The 21429-nt window shown below is 39.3% G+C and overlaps 1 protein-coding gene across 1 annotated transcript; it reads right to left on the bottom strand.

Annotated features, from left to right (window-relative positions):
• Nucleotides 1–5462: 5462 nt before the first annotated feature.
• Nucleotides 5463–18263, bottom strand: prox2 (prospero homeobox 2). The gene is made up of 4 exons (XM_072690290.1): nucleotides 16737–18263; nucleotides 14846–14953; nucleotides 10900–11094; nucleotides 5463–5760 (listed from the first exon to the last, which is right to left on the bottom strand). The coding sequence occupies exons 1-4, from the start codon at nucleotides 18261–18263 to the stop codon at nucleotides 5593–5595; spliced, it is 1998 nt and encodes a 665-aa protein (XP_072546391.1). The 3' UTR covers nucleotides 5463–5592.
• Between the last annotated feature and the right edge of the window lie 3166 nt (nucleotides 18264–21429).

Here is a 21429-nt window from a genome sequence, read left to right as displayed (position 1 = left end):
AGAGAGATAGTTTTTAAACTATAGAATGAGGATTTATCCCCATCTCATTTGTCATATGTATGGGCCAGTGTTTCCCTCTTGTGGTTAAAATCAGAAATAGCTTTTTTTTCCCATCTTTTCTGTATAAAATTGTCCAAAATGACAAATGTGACCAGACAAATAAGCTCAGATCATACCTCTTCAATATCACCTCATCTTATTTTACTATACCCTTTTCAGTCTTTTCACAATATACAAACCCTTTTAAAATCCTGATGTTAAAATTTGACCAATCCAGTCATAATTTCAATGACATTTTATAAATGATGACCTTCTTTGCTCTTTGAACAAAAGGCATTCTGTGTTAAGTGATAAAATATCTGCTAGGCATCTCTGAACATGCTATTTAATTTGATTCCACTAGATGGTATCATTCCCCTTCTTGCATAATAAAAGGCCTGCCCATTCTTATAGTACAGATAGACCCCCTTAAATCCTACATTTGCAAGCTCCAAGTAGAACATTTCAACTGTAACCCCACAAGTCAGACTTCCTAAAGTCCTAAGTCGGAAAAGCCTCACCAACCCTGAGTTCAAAATCCAAGATGGCTGCACCACATGTCAACAGTAATAAAAGCAGTAGTGTTATACGGATTATCAGCACTTTTATCTATTTGTGTTTCATTAAATCATTAAATCCGTCGTACACACAGTACTGCACAACTTCTATCTGTGAACAGGTTTCTAGGATGCTTGGATGCACAAATACTGTATAATACTGTATTAAAAACTGGAATTGCTAACCCCAACAATGCTAACCTTGGACAATTATAACAGTGTTAATGTGGGACATATTTTGGTTAGATTTGCTATAAAACACTGGTAAAGGATTGTCTAACCAGTTGTGGTAAAGGCTGAAGTCTTTAGTTTACTGTTTTTTTTGCTAATGTGTACAATAGTCTGAATGTTTAACTGGATCGCGGTCAATTTGGGTGTGGCATTATCCCAGCTCTTTCATGTGCAGTGTTAAACCTTGCAACAATTTCTGTTCATATGAACCCTGTTAGCTTTAAATGAATACAGGCATTTTTGGTGTAGAGCAGGCCTGACTGAGGACACTCCTGGAACAGAGAGGTTTAGGAGGTCTTGCTCAAGGGACCAACAGTGGCAGCTTAGTAGACCAAGGTATCCAACCCACAACCCTGCGATCAATAACCCATGGCTCTAACTACTAAAGCCACTACTGCTTTAACTTTTTTGCTTCAGTTTCTTAATACTTCACAGTATTGTAAAAAAAAAAAGACCTTTTAGCAGAAGTTGAGAACCATTGCAAACACTCTCCGCCTTCGTCTCATCATCATAGCAATCAAAACAGTGTCTTGCAGTAAAAATGTCATGTCAAATTAATTTGAGCAAAACACTTCAGCACAATTATGTTCATTTTAATTGAAAATGTAAACCAATTTATGCTGAGGAGAATGATCTAATTGAAAGAGAATGTCTCCGAAATAATTACCACAGTTTGATTTTTTTTCTCTCCTCCTCACAAAGCCAATTAAACTAATGTTTTAATTCCTTTAATATTATCTTTTCAGATGTAATTGTTGCTTGGGTGCCTTGCAGGGTTTCCTGCCTAATATGTTTGCGTTACAGCCTACTGCGTCTCTGATTAAAACATTAACACGAAACATGTTACTGCTAAAATAAATTGCAGCAATCTTCAGAGTGTGCAGTTATCTCATGTATAACGCTCATGTTGACATCGCTGCGGCCCTGGTAGTTCAGCATAAGAGAATTGGCTTGCCAACTACTAATATGAAGGACTCAGTCAAGATGACATAAAAACAGAAGTGGAGTTTGGTTAGCTGCAATTTGGCCGTTTAAAGGTACTGCTCTTGTATTTGTCATTTGTTTGATTGACTGCACTGGATGTACAGCTAATGCAGCTAAAAAAACAAACTGAAGCCTGTTTGCTCTGAGAACACACTCCACTCTTAGTGGCATGGATTCCAAAAGACATTGGTGGCATTTCTTTGAGATTGTGGATCTTGTTATCATAGTTGCATCACACAGCTCCTGCAGATTTTGCAGGAGCACCTTCAAATGTTCATTTGGACTCAGATCCAGTGACTGAAAAGGCCACTGAAGGACACTGAAGAACTCATTGTCATGTTCATGAAATCATTTTTAGAGACTTTTGCTTTGTAATATGATGTATTATTATTTTTTTTTAAAGTTGTGGCCATGATGTTATACACATGGATCTGCCGCAACAAATCGAACAGGCTGCGGCATTCGAGTGCTAATCGATTAGTATTAACAGACCCTAAGTGTGTCAAGAAAACATTCCCCACACTATTACACCACCTCCACCAACCTAGACTGTTGACACTAGGCAGGTTGTGTCTACGGACTTCATCTGTTGGTGCCAAACTCAAAACCTATTATCTGTATGTCTCAGCAAAAATGGAGATTCATCAGGCCAGGCTATGTTTATCCAGTCTTCAACTGTCCGGTTTTGGTATGGCCCACTGCAGCCTCAGCTTTCTGTTCTTGGCTGACATAAGTGGAACCTGCATGGTCTTCTGCTGTTGTAAATCATTACCTCAAGGTTGGACATGATGGTCATTCTGAGATGCTTTTCTGCTCACCACAGTTGCGTAACTGAGTGGTTGTCTGAGTTACCATTGCCTTTCTGTCAGCTCCAACCAGTCTGGACATCCTCGATTGGCCTCTCTCATCAATAAGACATTTCCATCTGCAGAACTGCTGCTCTCTGGATGTGTTTTCTTTATTACACCATTCTGAGTAAACTCTTGAGACTGTTGTGTTGAGGGTCCCAAGAGACCAGCAGTTCTAGAAATACTAAAACCTGCCCATCTGGTAGCACCAATCATGCGATGCTCAGAAAATCACTGAAAATCACTGAGATCGGATTTTTTGACCATTCTGTTTATTGCTGTGAACATTGTCTGAAGCTACTGGCCCGTATCTGCATGGCTTTGTGCACTGCACTGCTGCCAGTCGATTAGCTGATTAGATAATTGCATGGCTGATTAGGTGTACAGGTCTTCTCAGGGACGTGCACAGTGAATGTAGCTCCATTAAATGCATTGCACAGCTGAGAGTCTGAGAGAATTGCGTCTGTACTTTAGTCCATTTTCACAGATAAGACACAATACACAATATAACGAGCATTACTTTCAAGAGATATCTTAACAACAGAGTTTGAGGAAAGTGCGCTTACACAGCGCTCATCAGTGGGGATTAAGCTTTCATTACGCATTAGCCAGTAGTCTCTTAGCTGCAGGGCAAACCTAAAGGTGCAAACCACAGACACCAAACATGTGTTGTCTGCCTGACTATAACTGTCGCTGATATTTGACCTAACTGTTCTGCTAACCCTGGTGTTTTTTTCTCTCCTCATTCCAGCTCAGAACAAATGTGTCAGGCTTAAAGGAACAAGGTTAGAGGGACAGAGAGCTGAAGCCAAAGGGAGAAACAGAAAACAGGGAGCACATGCAGTGTGAGGAGTGATGAGTCGGCGGCTCTGGCTGAGTCGGGTGCTTGGAGGAAAAAGTGTCCGAGTGGCTGGAATTCTGCTTGGGTGGCACATCTCTGTTATGAGGTCATGTTGCGCATTACTCACGAGGATAGAATGCATTGTTGTTGTTTTTAAGACATGGCGCTTGTGAGCACTCGTGCCACGCCGCACGATGAATGAGGGCCTTATTCAAATTTGACTTGAATCGGCTGCGGGGAACAAAGCGAGCAGCATACTTTAGTGCACTCTCAACGGCAGCCTTTATGTCACGGATTAGTAGCACCTTAGCGGACTGCAATTGGGGAAAAATGTTTTCAATGGAGTTTCAGGCCCTCGTGCGTTTGGAGGTCTGGTTAGTTAAACAGGAGAGCAGCTGTTGTGGGGTTTGGGTCACAGATGAAAGATCCATAAACAAGTAACACTTTTAAGGCAAGACACTACAGGGGAATAGGGTAACAATGTTAAATAGAAGAGATCATCCTGAAACGTCCTTAGCTGATTACTTGCATTAAATGATCTCTTTTTATATATTCCAAGTTTTCTAAAATTTTATATTTAAATATGCAAATATGCATTATGTGTTAATTTTCATACATTTCAAGAACAGAAATCTGAACAGTAGATTCTTCTTTCAGTTTGACATATTAAAAGGAAAGGGTTTTCACCATTCTCTCTTTTTAACACTCCATAAATCAGAAGCCGTATAAAAAACATTTTCATTATAGTGTTAAGACATAAAATGTTATATAACTTTAGGCCATTAATGATTTGAACAACCATGTGTAAAAAAAACAATTTAGACTGAATATCAGAATATAGATATGAATAAAACTGGGGAATGTGGATTATGCAAGTGCAATTTTTTAAACACCTTTAAATATATGTGTTTAAAATTCCATACATTAATATGGGAACTTGCCTTTTTCTGTCATGTATGGTTAATGTTATAAAACAATGATACTGTTAATATTTTTATCTAATAACAACAACATCTATGTTGACAAGGTGCGTTGGAATGCTAACTTTTGAATTTAGGAGAAATCTGCAGACACAAACAAAGACAGTGCAAAAAAAATAATAAAATAAATGAACTAAATGTGTATTTTGGAAGTTAACAAGTCATGTTATGAAGGCAAAAAAGCCCAAAATTACAAAATGGAACAATTAATTAACATATTAAAGGAATTAAAATTGTCTGCAGGGTTTCACTCACAAAATGCAAGAGGCACAATCTTATTACAGCAATCTCAGTTGTCAACTGATAAAGTAAACCTGCATCCTGAATGAGGTCAAGTAAGGAATTCATGTCTCCATTATTTTATTATGATGATTATATAATGATTATTAAAATCATAAATAGTAAGTGTAGAAGTGTAGAAAGTTTTCACACAAATAGGTTTATTTTCCACATACTGCTGCCTGTCTGCGTACTCAAAACGAGTATACTAAATAATTCATTTGTCATAGGATAGCATACAACTACACAACTACAGTAAGTAGCATAAATTTAAGCATATGTAGAATTCATTACAGACACTTTATGAGATAAAAGTCCCAGCCTGTACATCATTATATCACAGTCATTCAGAATTCCAGACATAAATCCAAATGTACAGGTTCACATGGAAATGACGCTTTAATCTTAAACACCTTTAATTAATTAAACAACTTTTCTTTTTTTATTTCAGACAACAAAGAAAAACAAAACTTCAGGTAAACAGTTTCACTCCAGTTTCAGTATAAAAGTAAAGTACAATTCACTTAAAAAACAAACAAACAAACAAACAAAAACAAAAAAACTTAGCTTACATTTTCTGACATTATCTGAGATCACCCAGATTGGCGGAGTCAACATGATGATGTAACTACAGAACTACTGTATCGTATCAGTTTGCCACATATTAAATGATGTATGGATACATTTAAACAGTCTATTGCAGATATTCGGACCATCCAGTTTGCAGTACTTCTAAAAGTGAAAAGTGATCAGACTCACCAGCTAGAAACACCCTGTGGCCCAGCAGAAAGCTCGTGTTTCGGAGGGGGGAAGAAAAATTGCAGTCACTTTACCTACAGGTATGAAGGTGACTTGAATTCTTCTGGAACATCGCTGTCCAGTTTACAGATGACTTTGTAAATGGCCTTTTTCCAGGAGGGGTCAGAGTCTTTGTTGAGGGAGATGGCGTTGTAAAATTCATGAAGTGTGATTTCAGCCACCTCTAGGAACCTGTCAGGGACCTGTCCATCAAAAGATTATAAAACAGAATGTCTTAGTGGTGGACGGCTATGAAGCCTAGCCTATATTTTAACAATCTGAAAATGAAAGGAGCCCACTTCTTAAAGAGGGAGCGGGTTGAATCGCATGCAGGCATCTGACTGTGAGCTCATATTATTCAGCTCTGGTTGCAGTTGAGGCCAGTGGCAAAACACTCCTGGTCTAAATCAATAAATGAACCTCCAGCCTTTGATGTCGCAGCATGATGGCATGAAGTGAAAGGCGAAAGGCAAGAGTGTTCACCCTCGCTTTTAAACTGTTCATCAGCACGACGCTCTTAACCAACGCGGTAGATCTCCCCGTCTTTACGTGCAATCTTTAATGCGCTCACTTCAAACCAGCCTGCTCCTTTAGCCTTTGTTCTTGGCGTGTATAAAACAAATACAGTGTCAGAGTCATTAGTGGACCGGCATGGACGGACGCTTTGATTTTTGCTAGCTTGTTGCTTCGTACTTAACTGTTCGGAAAATGAATGAAAGAACCCTGGCCCTTCCCAGGAATTTGGGCCTGTACTTCTTGTACTTGTACTGCGACTAACATCGTTTGGTGAGATCAGACCAGGCATCTGGGTGTGTTGGGGGGAGAGGTGGGTGTGTAGTGGGAAGAAGGAGGATCTATCTGGTGTCATTAATTCCTGTAGAATAGCTAAGCGAGCTGTTGATGGTCAGCACAGGCTATTTTCTTTCCCTGATTCTCCAAGCACAAAAGCAAGCCCTGGGAAAGGAATGTCTTAGTCCCAAGGTAAAGACAACTGTCTCAGCTCGTTCCCATCGGCCGGCCCTTCGCCCTCGGAATCTGCAGCTTCTTTCTCAGCATTCCGCATCAGTAGCAATCCCGGCCTCGCTCAGGCGTGGCCAGCTCCTAATCCTGAGTTGTTTTAGCAGGATTCTGTGGCTTCCTCTTCCCACAGTTTGCTAAAGCGGAGCTGGGCCCTTGGATAATGGCTCCCGAAAGGCCGCACAGCCACAGGTGCAGTGTGACACATGGGTCAGGCTGAGGACACTGGCCATACATGATCATGGGCTGACTGAATCAGTATGTGGTACAGAACCATCTGAACTGGACCGGACTTATTTTTACATTACACTTAAGGCAATTAGCAAAGCGACTGTTTACTCATAAAAATACCCTGGCTAGTATCCAAAAGATACCTCTGAGCTCAGATGCTACTAAATACAAAAGTCAGTATGGAGACCAGAATACTCTGCACTGCACTTCGCCCAAGTACTCGGAAAAAGAGGGTCTTTAGTCTGCGTTTGAAGACAGTGACTCTGCCGTTCGGACACCCAAGGGAAGTTCGTTTTACCACTTCGGTGTCAGGACAGACTTATCATGTCTTATAATGGGAAGAGAGCTATCTTTATACCTCTCATTTATCTCTTAATATCTTGTGCTCTTCAATAGAATTACAATGAATATCCCAGATGTTGATTGACATCTGGTTTAACCAAAGACATTTTCCTAAAATATTCAGTTGGCTGGCAGCGATGTACTCCTACATTAATTTCTTACACAGGGAAAGCCGTCCTGCTCTTTCCTGATGAAAGCCTCTTACACTGTGTGAACCCAGTGTGACTCAGTTTATTATCATTTCTAAGCTCCTAATTTAACACACCTGACTCAATTCATGAAGCCCTCAGGGACATCTAAATGAGGGAATCAGGTAATTATAAAAAGGGTTGCAAGACAACTTTGCAGGAGAATCAGGAGAGGCGCAAGAACGTCTTTGGCTGCAGTTACTTAGTCAGATCTTTTGTTTTATGGTAATAAACATATTACTGTTAGTCTATTACCATTTCTCTTGAAAAAAAAATATCATGTTTTTTTTACACTATAAATGTTGATTCCAAACTATGTAGTGTACATCTAAAGATGTCACCTTATGTCACCTTAGGGTTGACAAAAATCTAACACATTAGATTTTTCACATTATTAATTATAAATAAATAAATTATAAATAAATCAGTTTTAAGGCTGGACACTCTAGTTTGAATCCAGTGAAACAGGGCTAATTATGCTGTCTTTGTAATGAAACATGCAGCCAGTCAGTGTTTTACACTCTTAAAAAAAGGGTTCATCAAGAGGTCTTTAGTAAAGCAATGCTTGTGTATGAAACAACATAACCCCTTTAACAGCCTATGGCCTGCCGGTGGGGCGAAAGTGTTATTACAATCTTCTATTACCAGAGAATAGCCTCACCAGTTTGTACCCAAGCCCCTGTAGTTACTGAGCAAGACACCTTAGTGTGTAACAGGCCTGGGAGTGTATTTGAAGCAGATGGCTCTTTGTCTAGTCAAAGGACTCTTAAGGTTGGTGGAAAACCTTTTTGTAGATGCTTTCATATATAATCTTTAAAGTTATTCTATATAGCACCAAATATGTTTCCACTACTGTCATGAGACAAAAGACAAAGAACCCTTTTTGCTTAGAACAGGGGCGCTACTTAGAGCAACCATATTCACGGTCCGGTGTGACTGCAGGTTTTCATTCCAGCCAAGCAGAAGCACATGTGATCAGTTGTCTAAAGACTGAGCAATTGATTAAGAAGTGGGATAAGGTGTGCTGCTGGTTGTTTAGAATGAAAACCAAAGCACACTAAAGCCATACCGGCTTTTTGCAGATATGGTTTAACACCCTTGGCTTAGAGAAATGCATGTTGTAATATACTGTGCTGTAATTTGTCATGATGACGATAAACATCGCCATATCGCTCAGACCCTCATCCACACTTTTCAGTTAGTATTTGTTAGTTATCTGTTGCTCCATTTAACAGATATTAGGTCACGTAGTAGAGGCAGGTCATACCGTTCCACTTCACCATGGATCATTCTCACTTGCCATATGGCCTAATCCTCTGCTGTTGCGGTGTCAGCTTTTGCAGTATCCATGTATGATCCACTTAGGGGGACAATTTTGACTGTTTTAACTTCCACAAAAATGATTAGTCCTCATTCTGCAAACTTGATATGTTAAATCCCATTTGTATTTCAGACAGTGCATACCTATATGCTTTCTGTCCAAATACGGGCTATAAACTGAATCTGCTTTAAGCTAATTCAGGTCAATCCTACCCTTTTGAAAAAGTTTCCAATAGGTTTAAAACTGCCTACAGATATTTACTGCCATGGGTGGAAAACTATTATGCCAATCAGCCATAACATTAATACCATCAACACCTATTATTGAGTATGTCCCCTGTGCTGTCACAACAGATTTGAGCATTCTTGGCATGCACTCCACAAGACCTCTGAAAGTGGCCTGTGTTATCTGGCACCAAGACATTAGCAGCAGATCCTTTATCGCCAATGTACTAGTTGTCCTTTCTTGGACCAATTTTGATAGGTACTGACCACTGCATACCAGAAAAAGCCAACAAGACCTGCCTGATGTTCTGGAGATGTTCTGACCCAGTTGTCTAGCAGTCTGATTCTTGTCAAAGTGGCTCAGATTCTTAAGCTTGACCGTTTATTTACTTCACCTTCAAGACCTGACTGTTCACTTGCTGCCTAATATATCCACCCCTTGACTGATGCCACTGTAGATGAAGATAATCAATGCTTTTTACTTCACCTATGTATATGGGTGATTCTATAGGGGAACGTTTATGTCCCTAGGTTATAAATTCAGGTTATAAATACTTTTTTTATAAATACTTTATATATTAACTATATTATTTATTGCATTTTTCTTTATATGATAAAAAAAGGTGATCAGTTTATTAAAAATCACATTGAGTGTTTTTATTATAACTCCAGAAGGAATTGGATGTATTACTTAAGTTTATGTCTCTCCATATTTTCTAATAATATATTATCTAAAAATTAATTCACCTTCATTACTGCAACAGCCTATGATTTCTGTAGGAATTACATGTATTCCTCTTGATCATTTAGTAAATGTCATTGTAATTTATTTTATAAATTAAAAAATGAAATATTAACATATTTATAATAATTTAATTTAAATCTTTAGAAATTCTAATTAAATGTATTAGTTTCTAATATGTTCACTGTTTTCCAGTAATATGGGTGGGTGAGAAGAGCTCTAGAGGATACAGAAAAAGAAAAAAAAGGTAAGTGAACCCTTTGGAATTACCTGGATTTTCATACTTCGTCACTTGGCAAATGCATATAAAATACTTTCATTCTAGAAGTATATAATAAAAAAGAGCCCCCAGTTGAAGAACCATCCATAGACATTTCAGCCTTTGTTCACAGCCTTTGACATATATGCGTTCACCACACATCCTCCTCCCCTGTTTTTGAATTATGAGTCTGTACTGCAAAGAAAAATACTTCAAAGTGACCCTACAGAAACAAGGAGAGCCACACAATGGGCAGGAAATTCTCCTAATCTGGTGTTAATGAGTGTATGGATAGTTCCTTTTACTTATTTAAACTACATCTATCTGCTTACCCATGTCTTTCAGTTCACTGACCATTGACTAATAAATAATTGTGTAATATTATGATAAATACTATGTGATCACTTGATCAGTGCTCTAATGTTCAGTATGCAAACAGCAAAACCATTAGATCATTAAACAGTTTAAATTCTTAGTAATGTTTTTATTTTTTACTAGTGTAAATGTAAACACTGTAAAGGTTGATGTGTAAATGTGTCACTCATGCCCCAGTCCATATGTGGAAACTAAGCCACAAAATTCTGTATATGATTTTTTTTCTGCTTTTCATATTTTTGTAATAATTTTGAATCTGACAGGTGATCTTTACATCCTATGAATATTTCATGATAAATAATATTTTATATAAATGATAAAAATTCCATTGAAAGTTGTTTTTCCCTTCTCCTGTAAAGTTGCCATTTTTAAGATATAACGACAATATATATCAGTTTTAAAAGCACAGTTAAATCTTGTTTATAGGATAAAGAGAGGTTGGGAAATGGTCATGTATAAATGAATTATGATTGTTTCTGATACATACGAACACAAATGTGATAAGTGGAGCTCAATAAATAAATCAGAAGACAGATGTAGGATGTGGGCACTTTAGTATCACAACACACGTAATAGAATTTGCCATAATCTGTAACCTAATGTAACTGTGACTCATTTCAACCTATTGCGAAGGCAAAAGTACCTGGAAGTCGTTGGCTTTGTTGTAGTGCATGTTGAGAGCGCGGAAAAGTTCAGAGTCTCTGGTAACAGCCATGTCTTTCACATCACTCACACCATCCACGATGGCCTGGCGGGCAAACTTCTCCATCTGTATGTAGTAGAACTCTCTGAAGTTACTGAACCACTTGATCAGCTGGGAAGTGATGCAGCGATTGAACTGCAAACAGGAAAGAAAAGAGAAGAAGGAAAGACCAGTCAGACAGCATCAACAATAAAGACCGTAGTAATCTTTTTGTGGTCTGGGTTATTGTATTTGTGACCAACACGAATGCAGAAGCTTTTGCATTCTTATCTGTCGCTCTGTTCTCATTGATTACATGGTCGGTTTCATGAGTACTCATCGATCTTTTTAAGTCATTACCCAATTCCTCGTTCCCACCGGCTTATTGCCCCCAAACTAGCAGCTATGAAAACAGTGGGCTAAACTCAGTCTTGACATTAGCGTTGTTATTATATCTGCTCATCCAAAAACCGAGAGAAAGAAAAAAGGAGGGAGGAAAAAAAACGCCCAAGGGCTGAACCGCCATCAAAGACATTTCTTCCCTCGCTGTGCACCGGGTGAGAAAGCGACTGTGTAAGAGGCCAGAAGGAAGCTTCCCTCTCAGTGACTTTGGCTGATAGGAATGGAATCAGACACTGGGATTAGCTTTGCCTTTGTTCACAGCCACTTCCCACACAAGGGTCGGCCCTGGACAAGGAGGAGACTCGGCCAGGCTCTCCTCGCCGACCCCTGGAGGTCAGGGGAACCCAGCAGTCCCATCAGCCCTGGCAGGAAGTGCTGCAGGGGTGGAAGGAGCCACACCAGACAGGATGCTGTCTGCCAACCTGCTCTAACGCACGCCTAGAAGAGCTAATCATTTAATGATATGGAAAGTTAAACTGCAGTCATATAGGCCTGCTGTTGCTGTCATATCAAATGACCTAATGATGAAACCTTGTTACACTAACGTATAACAAAGTGTTGAGTGTTTTTCCTTCTCCTGTAAAGTTTCCATTTGTACTTACAGCCGTGTGAAAAAAATACCTAATGGAAACCTTTTTAATGGAAGTCTTTTTTAACATATTTAAACATATGGACATTTGATATTAACTTGAAAAACACTTTTTAAGGTACTATAACGAAACACATACAACTTTCAATATTCGTCTGAGGCAAAGGTTTGGACGCTCACACATTTATTACTACCTAAAATGCTTAAAATTAGAAACAGGTGCAGAACATTGGCTGCAGATAATTAGAACATGGTTAGAGACGACTCTATAGGAGACTGAAGTGAGTGAGGCCTTCATCAAGAAGGTTGTAGATGGAGCAGACCACAAAATGTGTCCAACAATTTTAAAATATCACCAAGGAACCTACAGGTAGCTCTTACCACAGCTAATGTCAAAGTACAGCTTCTACCATCAAAAAGAAACCACACAAATTTGTAGGAAGGAAGAAGAAAACCATTACAGTCAAGAAAAAAACTCTTGCTAGCACGGCCTGACTTGGTCATGTTGTTTCAACTGTAAATTAGTTTTTTCATGGGTGCCCTAATTTTTCCCACTTCTGTGGATAACATATTTTGCTAAGGACTGAATGGATGCATTTTTTCCCTCAGTTCCTTCTCCCTCTAACAACTAGTTTTCAGCAAGCCCAACAAGTGCTCAGCATATGCGAAACTTTCCTCAAGACTGCTGAAAAAGCATCCCAGGTGGCTCCTTGTGAAGCTGCCAAAAATGTGCAAAACTGTCATCAATGCAAAGTGTGGATACTCTGAAGAATCTCAATAAGTTTTGATTTGCTTGAGACTTTTTTGATCACTTCATAATTCCATATGTGTGTGTTTATCGTTTTGATGACTTTACTGTCATTCTAAAATGTGGAAAATAGTAAAAACAGGCCAGAACTGTATGAGGCATGTGCCCTCATAGAAAATATCAGCGCTGAAACAGTGCTTAGGAATGGCACCATGTCTAATGCCAGAGGGGTATACAGCCTCCCAGCATTGGCCTGTGGAGCAGTGGAACTGTGTTCTCTGGAATGATGGATGGTGCTCCATACAATACTTTTGGGATGCGTTTGGGAGTTGGGAATAAGATGTGGTGGTGATCAACATCCTGACCTCACTAATGCTCTTGTTGCTGAAGGCAATCAAATCTTCACAGCAATGCTCCTAGTAGAAATCTAGTAGATCTAGTAGAAAGCTTATCCTGGACAGTTACTCCAATAAAAGCAGGATCAACTCTTTTTGATACTATTGATTTCAGAAAAAAAGGTGTCCCAATACTTTTGTCAATAGTCTCTTTTTTTGTAAATAAACGCTCCTGATGAATCTGGAGTAAAGTGAACAAGTGATGAATGTGTGTGAATTTGTTTACAAAATACTTGTAATATTTATTTAATGTCTTTAAGATGGAGAAGCAAAAGGGGGTGCACTAAAGAACCTACGAAGAACCTACGAAGAACCCACATAGAAAAAAAGGTCAGTGCTGTTCATGAGCACAGAGCCTTGAAACTGTTAGCCTTGATAAACTAAAACAATAAACCCTATAGTTTACCATGCTCCCTTTTATAAAGCATAAAGATAGTTCAGGTCCAGGGTCAGCAGTGATGCCTGAGTCAAGCATCAATGTAAAAACTCAGTAAATTATACTGCATAAAGCACTAACTTCCAAAGGCCTGCCTTGACCATTTATAAATAACGCATGTTTGAACACACAAGTCCTCACAAACAAGTTGCTGTTGCTCTTCGCCTGTTTAGATGAGTCATCCCCAGTTTTGTGCCTCAGGACGTATACCACACTCACAGGATGTGCGGCTAGAAAAGGTTGTTTTTGCAGTGCCTAAACTCCTCTTTTCTCTTCGCTGCTCAACGACGTAGTCCTATTGTTGTCTGTTGACAGCTCACTGGCTGCACAGCATTGAGGGGTTAACTGTGAACACAGAAGGCAGCGGCCTCATCTCCTTTCTCTTTTTGTCTTCTTTTGCTGACTTGAGGAACTTTTTTAACACTGTGTTAAAGATAAACCAGCAGCCCCTGTCACCTAAAGTCCTTTAGCAAGCCTTAAACACAGTGGGTAATTATATCCGATATGAGATATTTAGTCTCTAAAATATGTAATTGGAGCCAGATCGGTTTGATGTGGACTAATAACAGTGAATTTAGAGGAAATCTTTTGTCATTTGTTTGGATGATCATTGGCTGTTTTTTGGGTTTTTTTTTTGGTCTTAATGATACTTCTAGCTAATGTTTTTGTATTTAAATTTCTTTCTTGTAGAAATGGTTAAATGTATGAATAGGTGTGAATTTATTTCTGAAACAAAACCTCTACATGCAGAAAAATAGTACATTTCAATACTTCAGTATATTGAAGAAGGAAAAGTAAAAAGAGACATTATGAAAAATCTAAAATAAACAAAAAATCTGGACTAAAATGTGGACAATCGTACAAATTATGAGAAGATTAAATCAAGCCTTTAACTTTTACATTGTGAGAAACTGCAAAAATGTGGATATTTTTTGGGTCAGCAGTGATACATTGTATCGGTCAAATATTTGATGGCATCTACATTTTTTCAAAGCATCTAATTTTTTTACAGTTTTAGTTTTTTTAATTTTTGATTTTTCATAGGTGTCGCTTTTTACATTTTACATTGTGTCAAAATGTCATGATAAATGGACCAATAGAAATTCTTCAAAATGACTAATAATCAATTTTTACATTGACTTAAAAAGTAAAGCTCCTTTTTCTTCTCCTGTAAAGTTGCAAAGTTGACAATACAACATTTTGCGTGACAGAAACAACATGTTCCTGTGATAGCAACAGACAATGCCACAGTAAATAAATCACATGTATATTCAAAACTGTGGTTATAAGAAGCAGTTAAGACTAATCAGACTGTGTGGAGCTGATATGGGACGTACCTTGACATCAGGGAAAAAAGTCTTCAGTACGTTTGAACTTGGGTAGCGTGTGTAGAAGAACATCAGTTTGGCTTTCTTCAGATGGTTGGGCGTTAGGCCCTCTTGGATGTAGCACAGTTAAGGACAAAGACAATCTGTTGCAGATATACAAAACATTCATTTCATATACAAAATAAATCTGAAAAAACATTTTTGAGTAATGTTGAGGTATTGTTTTAACCTAAAAAAGGTCATATTTAATAAAGCATAAACCTGATGGAAAGTGAAGGTGTTCACTCAGTATGCGCTTCACTTCTTCCTTTATATACAGTTCATTCATTGCTGTTAAATGTTTTTATCGCCAATGTCATGCAAAAACCTCATATTTCCAAATGGGAAAAACATACTAAGCTTCCAATAGAAGTCAGTATAAAGAGATTGTATTCCATTCATCCTGAAAATGTAACATAACATACAGAACAACTGCCAGATTCAAATTATGTAAAAAAGTGAAAAACGGCATTTTTTTTTTTTTTTGGCGTGGCATCGACTTTATGAAAGCACATATTTAAGTCTGTCCAACTCTGTAGAATTTCATTTGGCGCTGGCGACTTTGCTGTGCAGGGCAAATGAAATATATTTAGACAACTCTACTCTAACCATCGAGTCAATTAACACACAACAGCATGTGCTAATTGGAAAAAAGAGCTAAACAAATTAGATTAGGGACTTCAATTAGAGACTTCCACTGAACGTATTTAGTTTCATGTCCGCCAATAGTAACCGATTTGTTGTGAAAACACAGAGAAGCCCGAGCCCAATTTGGATCTCTTACACCCGAGCCGAGTGGCACTTAGGAACTCTCTAATTGTCTAGACTGAGGAAGGGGTCTGTGTGAGTTTTTCCCCCCACAGTATAGAAAGGAACCACACCTCAGGTAATAGCTTTTTATCCACTGGAAGGTCATAACAGTACATGCATTTATTAGGAAACAGTGCCTTTGAAATGGGGATAGCGAAATAAAAGATTGATGAGAATTTGTTCAAAGAGAAGCATGCTGTAGCCCAATGCAGGGGGAAGATAAAGCACATCCTGAAAGAGAGCTGATAATGCATCTTAAATCACTCGGCCCATGGATAGAGTCCAGCTCTGACCACTCGCTCGAGCTGCAATAACGGTGAAAAAAGTGAAATTCACAAGGTAATCATCCTTCCAAAAATACTCTAGCGTGGAATTTAATGATGATAAAAGGCCAAATGTCTGATGCTCTCAAACATGTGTACATAACAACATATGCCATATGCTGGGCACCGAGGTTGAAGTATAATGATAGCAGAGAGCTTCCTTTTCACAAACAACCGAGAGTGACCTCTCTGATCCATTCCAATCACTTTGAGAGTACAGAAACATATTCCGCACCTTTTCAAGTCAAGAGAAAAAAAATCAAGAGAATTTCCTGAACAGAAACTGCTGCTTTTTCTGCCTTTGAAAATTGGCTTTTGTTCCTGACAATTCTTATCAAAGCCTTGTATTCCTTTTTATTTGTCTTTTTCTGGACTTAAAGTCATTACTGGGCCCAGATTAAAGAAGATGCTACAATTTTCTTTGGGGTTACCAAGATCAAAGTAAAAATTCTCCTTGAAGTCTGTGTTAGTGGAACTGCTCAGTGCAGCACTCAATTCAACGAGTCATTGTTCACCAAGGTAGGGTTCAGAGCTGGTAGTTTGTTCAGCTGTTTCTCTGTGTTAAATCTGGTATATACCAGCACATGGCAAATAACAGTAAATTAAAGAACAAGCGAGGTGGTCCTAAAGACAGTTGGGCAAAGTGCGTAGATGACTGCATGGTAAGGTATGAGGTATATCACATGGTCAATTAGTCACTGGCCTGAAAATACTTTGAAAAAGGATATATTTAGTGACATGAAGGTGCTCCTCTCTGCCATGCTCTGCAGGTCTCCGCACTCCATCTTGACGTGAGGGAGGCACAGGCTGTCTACAGTGACCTGTCCCAGCACGCTGGGGCGATGGTGCTGGCCAAGGTGTCCAGAGCTTACCTTGGACCTCATGGCAATGCTTTCCCAAGGAAGGTCCAACGAATCCGGGGACGACCGGTCCAGGGACGGGGGAAGGCATGGGATCCCTCCGAAATTAGCATGAGGTCCAAACTTTAGGAGATGCTCCAGGATCTGGCTGTCGTGGAGGGGGGCACTGTAGCTGAACTGGAAAGGAGTCTGGTGCAGTGGATACGGCCTCTTCACCTGCTGACTTATTGAACTCAGCTGGTTTAGGGAAGGTTTCCGGACCACAAGGGACAAGGCTTCTGTCTGGTGCTCAGGGCTGGCGATTGGGGTGCTCTCATAGTACTCGAGTGGCTTGGGCTTTGAGACCTCTTCACAATCAGACAGCTCTGAAGCACAGGCTTGTTGGGCTCGCTTCTCAACACTTGTGTACTCTGGGCTTTGGCACACTTGTGGCTGCGGCGATTGGCTCTGCAGGGTCATGGAGAGCTTTCGGAACACCATATCAACACTTTCACTCACAGCCCTGGACAGCTCACACTTCAGCATCTCCTGCAGGCTCTTTTGATCTCGCTCTGCGCTCAGATGGCTGCCATCCACTTTCATTCTATCCTTGTTGGTGAGCCTTTTGTTGTCAGTGGAGGTGCTTAAATCCAGCTGCGGCTCACTGACGTCTTCTTGAACATCTCCGTCCCCTTTCTCTTCGCTCTGCAAGTTGTTGTGGTCGTACATCTGAAGGAATTTCTCCTGGAGTTGGCGTAAGAGGCGCTGCATGCTCTGCAGTTGCTCCCTCAGCTTGTGACACTCTTCATCTTTGCTAATGTTCGAGCTGCTGGCTGTGGTCGAAGTTGTAGAATGACTGTGATCCTGGTGCAGTGGAAGCTTGCGCTTGCGCTTGCTCTCCTTATACACCTCTGCGCCGTACCTGCAGGTTTCGCCATCCGCCCCCTCTGCTTCTCCATGTGATCTGTCACTAGGGGAACCAGCCATGCCTCGTATGATATTCTCCACTCTGGCCCGCTTGGCCTGGAGATGCTCGCTCAGTGGACGTTCAGGTTCGGCACTCATTCCGGCAGAGGTGTGACCCCCAGGGGACGCTGACTCCCCCAGGCTGTCCTTGGAAGACATGCTGCTTCGATCCTCCTGAGCAGACTCGGCCATGGTGGACCCTGAATCGACCAGTCCGGCTCCAGATACGGAGGTTGGCGGCAAGTAGAGGTGGCTGTTGTTGAGAGTGGGCCGCTTATTGTGGATGGTTTTGCGCAGGAGGTGAGAGATCAGGGATCCGCTGTGATAGGAAGAGAGAGGCTCCTCATACATGCTTCTGCGAAAGCAGGGCAACATTAGGTCTGTTTTGCTGTCCTCCAGACAGCCCTCATTAGGCTTATGAATGCTTTGGTCTGGTGGCGTTAGATTCATGTTTTCAACGCAATCAGCTATATTACTGTTGTTACACTCAGTACTTCACTTAACCAACGGTGACTTGGGGGGTACCTAAAAAAAACAATTCAATTGAAGACATTAGTTGTTATTATCAGTCCAAGCTGGTACAAAATCCAAGCAGGCACACAATAGCAGTCACTTTGATTTTTCTTTTTTTTTCTTTTTTTGAGGGTATGTTTTTCATAAGGCTTCTAGATATTTTGATCTGATGGTTCATGCTAAAATACCTGAAATTAGTTTTCAAAGGCAGCCAACAAGTGCTCAGCATATGTGGGAATTTCTTCAAGACTATCGAAAAAGCATCCCAGGTGGCTCCTCGTGAAGCTGCTTGAGAGAATGCCAAGATCGTGCAAAGCTGTATCAAGACTAAGCTTCTTCTCCTTTGAAGAATTTAATATGTGAGATATATTTTTGAAACACTTTTTTGGCCACTGTGTAATTCCATATGTGTTATTTCATGTTTTTTTTCTATCAGATGTTCACAGTGATGTTTTCACTGTTATTTTAAACATGGAAAATAAACATGAGGATAAAAATTCAAATAGACAAACCCATTTCTAGGTTGTTGTACAAAAACCTGACTGATACTGCATGCAATTAGTATTCAGTGTGAAACATAAAGGTGTTTAATATTTTGTTTGTAAGTATGAGCAGTTTCTTAATGCACTATGTCTGCTTTACCTTATATATTTTTAATTCAAAAACAAAGTTTTGATAGGCTGTTTTGTCTATGTGATGTTTGTATTCTTTAAAGTATGATTTTAGCTTCAGGTCAATGACAGAACATGACTTATATTTATATAAGTCCATGGTAGGAAGCATGCCTGTGGTCTTTAAGTAAAAAGAGAAACAATTATCTGATTCAAATCATGTTTATGGATTTAATAAGCAAGTATTTATAAAAGGAAACACTAAGATGGATAGAAGTAGGCTTTGGGGTAACTTGAAATAATAATATAATTTATAAACATAATACTTTATTTAACCACTTATTTATTTTATCATTAAAGTGAATATATATACATATATATATATATATATATATATATATATATATATATATATATATATATAGCGTAGATTAGCATCTAAAAAAGATGCGTTATTGGAATTACTGATGATGCTTAAATGGCTCTAACAAGGACCTTTAAATAGAGAGCATCAAAAAAATGGAAACAGAAACAGACCTGACTAATTCATATTGAATTCAATATATATATATATAAGAATTCAACATGAATAAAGAATAAAGAATTCAACATGAATAAAGAATAAAGAATTCAACATGAAGTAAATGTGATTCCCTTAACGCATCATTGTACATGAATAATTTCGTCCTTTGTATATGTACAATTTCCAGCAATGATCACTGACCACACAGCCTTTATATAACAACAACAACAACAACAAGAATAAGAACAACAACAAAAACAATTATATATTTTACATGTTATATAATATATAATTCTATTATATAATATATAATAAGACATAGAATAATAATGTTAAATATTATAAAACTAATAAATATAATAATACAAATAAAGTACCATATATTATTTATATAACAAAATTTGGGATTGTCTGAAGGCTTTAAAACTGTAACAAAACCCTGCACTGAGTAAAACATCCTACCCCAGTCAGTCCATTGTACATATTAGTACATATAAAAACATTTAAATACAGCTATATACAGACCACAAAATACAGAACACCGCCGTCTCTTTAACATGCAGACCGCTCTAAAGACAGCTATAGGTTTCTTAAGTAGCACAGGCCTGTGATGCAGTAAAACAGCTCAGGAAGAGAAGACTGAAGAGAGAAGCCTGTCTTACCTGTTGCTCTGCTCGGTGTGAGTGGCAGTGAGAGCCGGTGGGGCTGCGCCTCCAACCCCTCTCTGCAGGATGGAGAGGAGGAGCCTGAGCATCAGAGCACAGGCAAGGCCAACTCACACAGGCCCTGCGTTCACACCACTGTCTTCACTTTTCTGATCTGGAACAGCCAATCATACAAGCTCATCATCCTGAACTAGGAAGGGCTGTAACTGTAGCTCAGTGCTGACAGTCTGAAGTGCTCTCTGCTGCAATTTAGGGCATATTAGAGATGCATGTATGAATAAGTAGGAGCTCTGATTGCACATTATTTTAGTTTCAAATTTGTTATCATTTGTAAATAAATTATTTATTTTATTTTATTTTATTTATATATATAGTACTTTCCTAACAGACAGACATGTGTATTGGAATTTGTTACATTAAAAGACCAATAATGCACTAATAATTGTCTACCTTAAACTGTCCTGGTATTAATTTATGTGCTAAAGTATATGGACACTACTTCTAATTAGTGAATGCAGCAAGTCTGATGTGCTCTAGCATTGCCAACAGAATAGTACTCTATTGAGCAGCCACGTATGAGCCATTTGGGTCACAGTTTGTTTGGCTGAATGCAATCTAATCCTCACAACAATGTGCCAGAATCTAGTGTAAAGTCTTCCCAGAAAGTAAAAGATATCAGTACAGTCAGGATAGATCCAGAACGAATCAGTCAGCATCCGTACCTTCCCTCTTTACAGCATTTGTGTGACCGAATGCAATCTAATCCTCACAGCAATGTTCCAGCATCTGGTGTGAAACCTTCTCATAGAAGAGAAGATGTTTTTACTGCAGCAAAGTAGGGAAAAAAAAAACTCCCTATGAATACCACTAAATGTACACTATATGGACAAAAGTATTGGGACGCATTGGGAAGCATTGCTGTGAGGATTTGATTGCATTCGGGGACAAGACTGTTAGTGGTCAGGATGTTGGATAACCACCCCATCTCATCTTATCCCCAACTCCCCAACCCATCCCAGACGTATCGGATGGAGCACCATCCATCATTCCAGAGAACACAGCTCCACTGCTCCACTGCTCCATGCTGGGGGGCTTCATACCCCTCTAGCCCACGCCTGGCATTAGGCATGGGGCCAATAGGGTCATGTTTATCCATCCAGAGAGTGCTATTCTATTAGCAGCCCTTCTTCCCCAGGGACTAGACAAGCTATGAGACAAGCAGTGGGTGTCCACAAACTTCTGGACATGTAAGCGAGTGTATGTTTGGTATAATCCACCCTGACCCCCCCCCCCCCCCTTCCCCA

Source organism: Salminus brasiliensis, chromosome 10 (genome assembly GCF_030463535.1).
Source record: "Salminus brasiliensis chromosome 10, fSalBra1.hap2, whole genome shotgun sequence".
In the NCBI taxonomy this organism is placed as follows: Eukaryota; Metazoa; Chordata; class Actinopteri; order Characiformes; family Bryconidae; genus Salminus; species Salminus brasiliensis.
This window is presented reverse-complemented; position numbering and strand designations above follow the sequence as displayed.

What these genes read in the sequence shown, in the direction of transcription:
- prox2 (XM_072690290.1), bottom strand. Translation starts at nt 18,263, where the DNA reads ATGAATCTAACGCCACCAGACCAAAGCATTCATAAGCCTAATGAGGGC. An exon ending in CTTTTTTCCCTGATGTCAAG is followed by an intron (nt 11,095 to 14,845) that starts GTACGTCCCATA and finishes TCCTGTTTGCAG; the next exon opens with TTCAATCGCTGCATCACTTC. An exon ending in ACAAAGCCAACGACTTCCAG is followed by an intron (nt 5,761 to 10,899) that starts GTACTTTTGCCT and finishes TTTGATGGACAG; the next exon opens with GTCCCTGACAGGTTCCTAGA.